Source organism: Ammodytes marinus (assembly GCF_949987685.1).
Source record: "Ammodytes marinus genome assembly, chromosome: 17".
NCBI lineage: Eukaryota > Metazoa > Chordata > Actinopteri > Uranoscopiformes > Ammodytidae > Ammodytes > Ammodytes marinus.
In genome coordinates, this window is record NC_137221.1 from 6,315,612 (window position 1) to 6,326,251 (window position 10,640).

The following is a 10,640-nucleotide window of genomic DNA, read 5'->3' on the forward strand; positions in this document are numbered from 1 at the left end:
GTTCCTGGGTGAGCGTATACCCATGACAAAGGCATTAAGAAAAACTATATCAAAATAGCATTCTTTGCACTGATGGTCGCGCTTGCTGTTACATGTCATTTATGATCATCAGAGGGAAAATGAGACTGTTTCAGAAATATAAAAAAGTTCCTCGCAGCACCTTTAAATAAATACTGTATATAGTCTATGGATAAGTTCTATGTAGTTCATGCACTACCTCTGTGTCTCTTTCGTTTTCCTCACAGTGTTTCCCCACTCTGACTGATAATAACTTCATTTAAGCGAGAGATCCCTGAAGGGAACCCTCTAGTGAGAAGAAAACCCCTTCGCATCTGGCCTGTTGCTCTGGACAGCTGCCTGCTCTGCTGCACTCAATAATATCACTGTGAACAATCATTCCCCTGATGCGTCAAAACTCCTTAGCTACAGGGGTTAGCATTGTTGTGTGTTGACCCATCTTCCTCACCTGTGTGTCTGTCTGCCTGTGAGGCCTTTAGCTGGTATATAGACCTGGATGTGTGACCTAAACACCCCTAAAACTTAATTTGGTCTGATTGTTTTTGGCCAGTATAAGGACCTGGAAACTGAACTGTGTGAGAGGGATTATCATACTGCAAAGGCTGCCAGATGGTGTCTGGAATTACCTGTGCAAAATTACAGATAACCATCCTCCTTTAAGCCCACGAGAGCTGTGAGCGAGAGGACAGCAATGTAACAGGCTGTTTTTTTAAAGGGATAGTTCAGTGTTTTTGAAGTGGGGTTGTATGAGGTACTTGTGCATAGTTAGTCTCTAACCTTATGGAGATGGTGTTCAGCGCAGTCATTTAAAGAAGTTCGGCAGAGATGTAAGATACTTGTATAAATGTTGCAGTGCAATCAATCAGTTGACAAATCAGCAGTTAAAAAATCCTATATTTAGTGTACAATTGAATGGATATTTATTTTTAATGTATATATTTATATCTATGGCAATAAAAAATAAAAAAAAATCAGCTGGCCCCCTCTGTAACAGTACAATGCTGACTTTTGCTACAGTCTCCCCGAACCTCCTTATAGAGACTGCGCTGAATACCATCTCCATAGGGTAACACACTAACAATGCATAAGTACCTCAATGCAACCCCACTTTAAAAATAGTGAACTATCCCTTTAGCGCAGGGGTGTCCAAACTACGGCCCGCGGGCCAACTGCGGCCCGCGGCCCGCTTTTTACTGGCCCGCGGCCGATTTTAAAAATATAATGTAATATGGCCCTTTGAAAAAAAAAAAAAAAAAAAAAAGATTTCTTTTTTTTTTTTTTTTTTTGCATTTCTTAGTTAACCCACTAGTGCAGGGGTGTCAAAACTGATTGATTGGCCCGTGGAACATTTTAAAAATATAATGTAATATGGCCCTTTTAATTTTTAAATAATTTAAATGCACTCATTATATTACAGAGAAATATGTCCCATAAAATAAAAAGAGCACCAAGCCCATCCCAGAGGACCCTGCATAATATTTTATTTTAAATTAATATTATTATGGAAAATCCATGTGTCCTTCTCCAATAGCTTTTAATTCATCCGACACAGTGTCTCCATTTTTTTCATACAAAATTCTTCAGCTTTAGCCTCTTAATTTCCCTCTCAAAGTGCACCAGATTCATGCATTTCACTTTAAAAACTTAAAAAAATCTCCCGGGGGGGCATACCCCCCGGGCCCCCTTGGAGGGGGGTCGGGGGGTATGCCGTATGCTATTTTCACCCAGCTGGACATTGGACGCAAAAGTAGAAAATACTGGGTGTATCAATGGCATTTAACAAGAGGGGGAATGTATCTGTTTAATGTGCAAGCAAAGTGTTGCCGTGAAGAAGGATTACAATTTACGAAGACGCTATGAAACTAAACATCATAGCAGCTACATTTCTTGATAAATGTGTTATTTTTGCAAAGTGGCCCGGCCCTTCGTAGATTTTTCTGTATGTGGCCCTCAGTGAAAAAAGTTTGGACACCCCTGCTTTAGCATGAACACTGTGGCAGCTCAGTTAGCATAGCTGCTAGCTGTTAGCATCAGTGGTTTTGTTTAGAGGGGAGTGGTGGTCAGAGGGTTTTAGTTTCAGCGCTTTTCCAGAACAATGACTTCCACTTGAAGCCGTTTGGTGGTTTGGCTGCCTCCGACACTTCAGAGAACAATGGATGTTTTCATAAACAAATCAATTACAGACGCATAAACAGCGAAGGATTATGTTTTAAGGCGTTACAGTGTATGATTCATAAAAAAATCACATCAAGGCCCATTTGAGAAACTACAGAGATTTTCTGATTTCTTGATCAAAGAATGATCCGGATGACATAGTGCAGTGACAGGCCCCACTGTAGCTGTTAGTAGATGTCAGATATCTCCTCCTCTGGTGCCATGTATTGGCTCATGCAGTCGCCTTTCACACCACACACTGTAAAAATTAACAAGTTAGGAAAACTTCCAATTTTAAAGGAAACTGCATGTCTTCACTAGATTTTTTTAGTTTTGTGGCCAACTTAAACTCTTAAGTTTTTAAGGATAAGAACCTTCATTTGTGCCAACTTATTATCTTTTGTTGGGATAGCTTATCATTTATATTTATTGAAAATGTACCCTTCTAAAATGTTGAGTTCTACATACTTCGAATTTCAGACAATAGCAGGTGGTAGGCCTACAACTTTTACTTTAGAATTATTATTATGTTTTACTCAAAACTTGAAGTTACGTTACTTAGGGATGCAAAGTTATCTCAACTCAAGATGACTTGCAGCCTAAATGGGCCGTTTTCCTTCAAACAAGTTTGAGTTGGTCTCAAAAAACTCCCAAAATGTGAGTTTTCCTAACTTTTTTCTTTTTACAGTGCAGCAACTTGCAAAAAAAAAAAATAATCCACGTGTTTTCAGGGCGGTAGGAAGGAAGAAGTTTCTGTCATCAGTGCGAGGACAAGGGAACTCTTTGAGCGCGCCACATTCGCCATGTGTTTATATTTACTGTACGTTATGAGGGCTTGGGCACACGCCACCCCGCTGTTTCACTCTGGGCACTAAACCTTTCACTCCACCCATCTCCAATTAAGGAGCACAAGGAGCTGTTTGATTCCTTTTATAAACCCAACATGACAAATAACTCCATTGTATATTGTTTGACCCCCCCCCCCCCACCCCCTTTCTCTACAGCACCACCACCGTCCGCTGTGTCATTGCCTGCTCTGTGTAATGTCTCTTGTGAGAAGGTAATGATTTGTATAGACCATTGCTAACGAAATGTGAATTGTAAAGACTTCTTGCTATAAGGCTGGGGACGCGGCCAAGGCGAGTGGAGCTTGGGCGTTGTTGAAAAGTTGGAGAGGGGTAGTGGGTTTTTATGGTCGGGGTGGTTTTGTGAGGGGGGGGAGAAGAAGTTTTTTAGGCTGAGTTGTTTAACTTAGATAATATTGGAGAATATCCAGCACAGTGGGCCAGGGAGCCAGAGGCCATATTGTGCTTTGGTAGGAGGGGAGAGGGGACAGGGGGGGGGGATTGCTGCTGAAGTTTTTTCATTGGATCGGTCGGTGCAGGCGTTGTGCAGATGTTGCCCTATAACTCTGGAACATTCTGCGGTTATCAATTACATTCTGCGGTTATCAATTATCCGTTACACTCTATTCAAACCAAAGCATCCCACGCATTCAACTATTCTCAAACCTCTTTTTCTTCTTTTTCTCGGCTCTTGGGAAGTTTCCTGGCAATAGGTATCCGGGCACAGAAACTGAAAGTCCTAAATTTGATTTTTCTATCTTCTGCCTTGATGTGAAAATTGATGTGATGAGAGTGACTCAGAGAGCTAAGCAGACAGGGAGAATTTGAGACAGACGTAGAGAGGGAGATCTGAAAAACATGTTTACCTCCTGTGGATTGACATCGGCTGCGGAAGGCTTCCCTTTTGGAGACGTTCCCAAAGAAAAGAGAGAGAGAGAGAGTGAAGAGGAGAGAGAGAGTGAAGAGGAGAGAGAGAGAGAGAGTGAAGAGGAGAGAGAGAGAGAGAAAAGACAGACACAGACGGGCAGATTAACTTTTCAGTCAAACAAGCATTTTCTTTCTAGAGACCGCACTGCCTCCCTGGAGGAGGAACTCATCTCATTGGTTAAGTTAAGATTTACTGCGGGAAACCAATGTCTTCTGGTTAACTGGTCACATGTAAAGGTGGAGTCAGCAATTCTGTAGAATGCTTGTTGTCAAAATCACTTTTTTGTCCAACTTTAGAGAATATCTCCTTTGGTCCGCTACCTATACGTACTGTGTGTGCAGCGCTCTGTAAACTGGTATGTTAACAAAGGGGGCCCACCGTAGCTAGCAACATGCCCATTTACAGAGCCTAGGCCGTGTATTACCACTGCAGTTTTTTCATTGCACAAACAGTACGGACAGGTTGCGTGTCTCAAGGAGAAATTCACTGATTTTGAAGTGTTCTCCAGAAATAGCTGACTCTGGCTCTGAAATCTTATGACTCGATGTTTGAGTCAGAATAGGATATTATTTCTTTGTAAAATGTTTACAAGAAGTAATGAACTGCCTACGCACAGAATATTCCTTTACAACATAAAACTAAAATATCCACCGGGCACTGTGGTCCTGCAGAGACTTTCTGAGGAGGAACCTGTACGACAAATAGTTTTCCTTTTCGATTCTATTGTTTAAACAAATGCTTCCTTGCAACATGGATCCAAAGCACTGTAGTCACTGGTGTGTTTTGGTGCACTTCAAGTACTTTTATTTTAGCTAGCTTTGTTTGATCAATCGATATACACATTTTTCACTATTTTGTGTTTGGTTTAAAGGTGCAATGTGCCACCTTGTACCTTGAAGGCCACTGTAGCTTCTGTGCATTTTCTGAACTGGAGGAGGTTAGCAACAGAGCTCTTAGCAGTCTAGAACTTTTAACACAAGCTGATGCCAAAATACTCTTATATTACACACTGTACTTTTAACACTGCTGCATTTGGGTAATCTGTTTCTGTGTGTCTATGTCTTTGTAAGAATCATGGAAGTAATCTGGTAGTCTGGTGGCTCAGCGGGCTAAGTCATGAATCTCAAATAGAAGCCGTTTGTCTCTCTTTACTAATGTTTATTTATGGAAGAAAAAAAGAAGAAAATCCACTTTAATATAATTTAGACAAATAGCCTGTGATGTGAATGTAACAGCGGTGGTGCTGTCTGAGACGGGACTGAACCAAATTCAAAGGGAAAGTTGTGATACATTTTATTGAAACGGTTCCAAAACCTTGTTAAGATTAAACATGTTTTATTACGTGACTCAGATTTATGTGACTCAGTTGGCCGTCGCAGACCCTTCCGTTTGGCTGTTTGGCAATAACTGGAACAGAATGGCACAATGCATTACTAAGGCGGCTACGTGGAGACAGCTGGTTCAGGCATGGCAACAAGTTATTATAAAAAAACAACACGTGTATAAATATTTAAATGCATCATGAAACATTTAATTCGATACGATATTATTTTATTGTCGAAGCAAGTGTATCATTTGTAACGTAGCTAGCACCATCCCGTTTACGTCTAAGCTGTGTATAAACACCTGATATATTTTTTCAGCACATACGCAGTACGGAGAGGTAGCGGATTGTGAGGATATTCACTGATTTTGACTGAAAAACGTGATGTCGTCAACAAGCATTCTCCAGAATCACTGACTCCACCTTTAAAACATCAAGACTATACCTAATACATTCAACATAATACAATAACAGAAGACACCATATAATGCCTATCATTGTCTTACTTTATTCCAGTTTCGAACCCAATATCTCAAATATCTTCATATGGGAACAAATTGTACTCACTGTTCAGAAAATGGGTTGGTTCCTTTTATATACTATCTATGGTTGGTTCAGATGGAATGTTATTGGCCATCCTCAGTATGTTTTTATGGTGGGGATGATTCATACAGTTTCTGAAGTGGTTGACTATCTTTGTGCAGATTTTTAATTGCTGGAGCAGTTTTTATTTTGAAACAGACAATCTCTTGTACCATGTAGTGTTACTATGTACTGAATGATATCTTACTTCAAAGCCTCTTTAGAATACACTGACTTTAACTGTGTCCCAAGTTCCACAAACTAATCATCAGCAGGTGCACAGGCAAGGGACCATAGTAAATGCACACACAAAAAAAAAGCCTGTGCATTTTCAAAAAGTCTACTTAGTATAGTAGTCATACAACTATATCTCTCTGCCTTTCTCCCAGCAAAGTTTTAGCCTGCATTTCTGGCTGCAAAAAAACAAAATGGGGTTGGAAGAGTTTATTCTCTTATAGACGACACACACGTTTAGTATAACTTCTGAATGAAAAGCAGCAGCTCAGACGCCCGGGCGAAAAGTTTTCCAGTGTCTCCGTAGACATAATAGAATCTGTCATTGCCAAAGCTGCACCTCTTCAGTCTCTACCACCTCCTCACACACACACACACCAGCGTTACCCCCGTCCATACATCTGTCCGCTTAACTCAGCCGCTCCACTTGTCAGCCTGTAGACAGCCTGTTGAGCAACACAGCTGAACAAATCTCACTTCGTTTTCCTCAAGAAAGGATTTTTTTGGCCCACGGCTCGACCTCTTTTTCTTTCTTTTAAAACTGCAGTTTTCCTTTTCCACGTAAAGTCGTTTTCGCAGCCGTTTTAATGTCGTTTAAGGGTCTCGCTAATGAGTCTTGGGTGTAAAGAAAAGTGCAATGCTTTCCCTATGTGTCTAATAAATTGGTGAAAAATATAGTTTCACCCACACCTCATTGGGCAGAATGACAAATCAAACGTTGCTGTTTGTTTTAAGCCTGGGTCTGGCCTGTGTTTCCCGTAAGCTTCGTATGATGCGTCCTTTTTTACTGCCTGATGGGAAAACCTCTTCATTGTGGCGTCTTTTAAGGAGAAAAAAAAGGCATTACGAGAAAATGAGCAAATACCAAAACCGTTCAAAGCCTCTAGAAAACCCTGTCTAAAATAGTAGAAATCAATTATCGATATCAAAGTCGAGTGTCTCAATACACTTTTACAAAAAATGTATTGAAAATAAATGTACATAAATACTAAAATTGTATATGAAAACTGTCCACACTCTTTGACAGGACTGTGTGTGTGGGTGTGAGTGACTTTATCAAACGGTCTCCGTGATTGGTTAAAAAAAAATACTCATTGTGTAATAAGAACCAGAGCATAAAGCCCCGACTCATCTTAACCTAATCTCTGTAAAGTTTGTCAAACTTAAATGACAATATCTTTTCATTTGGATAGATGAATATGCCCTAACTCTTTTCAGATGCTTTACTGATCATGCAACTGACTCCCCATATTGCATAGCTGTAAGAAGGCTTTTGTGGACTTGGGTTTACAGAGGCTTTAACAATCATTATACGGGGACAGCACAGAGGTTCCCATGAGAACATAAGAAGTAAGAAGTTTGAAAGTGGAGGCCAGTTTGTCAGTTTCCAGCCGCTGAGTATTAACGAGCTGAACAGCTGTTCTAGAATGTCGGGATTCCACACAGAGATGAAGTCAAGGCTTCTCTCATCCACCAGAGATGGCCCTCATGTCTTTGGAATTACTTTTTTTTTTTTAAAGGATTGCATCAGATTTCTGTCTGTCTGTCTGACTTTGTGTGTGCGTGTGTCTGTCTGTCTGTCTGTTTCTCTCTCTGTCTTTGTGTCTGTCTGTATGCCTGTCTGTCTTTGTGTCTGTCTGTCTGTCTTTGTGTCTGTCTTTGTGTCTGTCTGTCTGTCTGTCTGTCTGTCTGTCTGTCTGTCTGTCTGTTTAGTAGACTGAGGATATGAGGTCATAAGCGGCTTCTCAGACAGTATGACGTGCGCGATACCCCTCGGCTCTGTTTTATATATCACTGATGTAACAGATAATAATACCAACGCTCATTTTCATTTCTTCACTCGGACCCAATCCAAGTATGACAACACCCTTCATTTTCTCTCTCCTCTTTTCTCTCTCTCTTTCAGATGGTCACCACGTCTGGGAGGCAGAGGCCAAGGTTGATAAAGACATCTCCAAGCCGGTAAGTTTATACTGTCTGTCTGTGACACGGTTTTAAATCCGCTCTGGTTTCAGGATGAGGGCACGCTGGAGAAAAGCAGATGTTTTCACTCTATCGTTTTGAACTGAACCAAGTGGTGAAACGTTCTCAATCTTCATTTAAAATACTAACAGGCTGATGTCTTAATCCAGTGAGCTGAGAATGAATGGAGCCTGGTCATTTATGAGTCCAGTTTACACAACATCTCCACTTGACTTTAAAGGCCCAGTTCAACCTAAAAACAAACAAACAAAAAGACACATGATTTACCTTTAAAGATGCAGTGTGTAGCATTTATTGGCATTTTTCAGAACAGACTTGGTAAAAATGTAATATAATATTCATAAGTATGTTTTAAATAATGTATAATCGCTTAACTTATTGTGGGTGTCCTATAGGGAAATGCACTTTTTGGAAGACCAAGAAGAAGTACTATAAAATAAATAAATAAATACATCTTCACTTCATCACATGATATTGAGGAAAACTTGAGGCAGTGGTGGATGATACCATCTTTAGTAGCAGCTTCTTGTCCTTGAATGCCACAGTAGCTTCTGTTATTATCCTAAGCTGTGGGGTTACCCAGGGAGCGTTGCATTCTAGAACTTTCACCACTATATGCCGCTAAATATTCAGATATTACCTTTAAAAGGAAGAGAATGTGCTTCTTCTAAAGAAATGTTGTGTTGTTTTTTTTAATGTTGTGAGCAGTCAGCAGACATCTCGGAGAGAAAGGTTCTGCCTGAAAGGGCTGCATACCTCTGGAAATAAATGGGAAAATATATTTGTAATGATCATTTGGAAGAACCCGCACAGCTTTTAATTAAGGTCCGATTCCGAATTCGTAGCCCAAAGTCAATATGAATGTGAGATTTATCTAGTGGTCGATGCACGGACTCACGCGCCCACACACACACACACACACACACACACACACACACACACACACACACACACACACACACACACACACACACACACACACACACACATAATTGTAACTGTAATAGGACTGTAGCTTTTCTGTAACCCCTGGGGGCAAAACAGCAGTGTTGTGTTTGAGACGTGTGGAAAAGGTTTTTAAGAGTTCAACCTTCCACCTGTGGGAGTTTGTGCTTGGCAGTTTGTCCTGAGAGAGAGAGAGAGAGAGAGAGAGAGAGAGAAAGAGAGAGAGAGAGACAAAGAGAGAGAGAGGGAGAGAGAGAGACTGGAGGAAGTCTGGGAAATAGACGAGGGGATTAGAGGGTGTCTATATATGAGGCGCTGCACCTGCTCCCGGGGTCTTCCATTGCAAATATACACACTTTCTCTCTCTCTCTCTCTCTCTCTCTCTCTCTCTCTCTCTCTCACACACACACACACACACACACACACACACACACACACACACACACACGCATACAGTGACTGCTGGGACACATCTGTCAGCTTGAATAGACAAAGGGCCTCCCTCCCTCTCGTCTCAGCCCAGTCTGCTGGATTGGTCCCATTTTAAACAATGACGCTGCCATGGCCAGGTTTAACCTCTTACTGTTCCACCACTAACGCTAAACCAAAGAATACCTCACTGCCTCCGTCACCTGCACAAACTGAGCTTGCCCCAGGAGGGAGAAGAGGGGCCATTCAGTTTAAATATACGGAATTATTTACCGTTTTAGATAGGTGGGATTACTCACATATACAGTTAGATAAACGGTCCATAAATGCTCCTTCATGCTCAATTTGGCACATATTTCCTCCTCCCGTCCGCATGAGAGATATAACTTTTGTCAGGTAAAAACATCCCAGTGCTAGTTTTTTTGAGTGATTCTAATGCTTTTTTCACAAATTGAAGGTCTAGTCGGGTCCTCAGTGGGTTGGGGAAGATTTTGTAATGCAACACATGTGCACATAAAACTTTCAAAAAGTAAAGTGAATGATTTGAAGTCACGGTCCTGGATTCAAAATTAATCTTTGTTGTTTTTTCTGAATATGCGTAAAAATGACATGTAGGAACGCAGGGACACGAGCGAAATGCTGTAAATAAGGTTCAACCTGGAGACACGATCACCGTGAGAATGGTGAAGCGTTTACAGAGTTTTTATCAACAGGAATTTTTTTTTATGTCTTTGATAAAAAAAGACGAAAAGTCAAGAATTATACAGAGAAGTCTGAAAATACAATGTTGAGATTAAACACAATGTTAAAGACTGCAGTAAAGTATTTGCTCGAAAACTGCACTGTATAAGATATATTGAATATTTATATTATGTTTCATGCTTATTAGACGGCGCTCTTATCTGTCGGCCCTATGACACAACAAATATGTTGCGTCTTAAAAATGTGGGTTTTAATAACACTTGGCCTGTGAGTTATTGATCACAGAAGTTCCATTCTATCAACACCTTTAAACTTTACCCCAGTCTTTACCTGTCGAGTTTCTTCACAAAATTCTATTTCCACTTTTTTCTTGAAATTTCGACTATATTCTCGAAGTGCATAATAAAAAATAAAAAATAAAAAAACTTAACCCATCAGTTTATGTTTCACTCCTGTGTCCTAATGCTCTTTCTCCATAGGGATGGGCGGTGGTTAA

At 40.6% G+C, this 10,640-nt stretch overlaps 1 protein-coding gene across 1 annotated transcript in view; it reads left to right on the forward strand.

Annotated features, from left to right (window-relative positions):
* Positions 1–10,640, forward strand: part of nfatc1 (nuclear factor of activated T cells 1) — a gene marked incomplete at its 3' end in the record, with an annotated part of 28,927 nt that extends 18,287 nt beyond the window's left edge. The window contains exons 7-8 of the mRNA XM_080045809.1: positions 7,992–8,060; positions 10,624–10,640. Of these exons, the coding sequence (XP_079901935.1) occupies positions 7,992–8,060; positions 10,624–10,640 (86 nt within the window). The remainder of the gene's footprint in view (positions 1–7,991; positions 8,061–10,623) is intronic.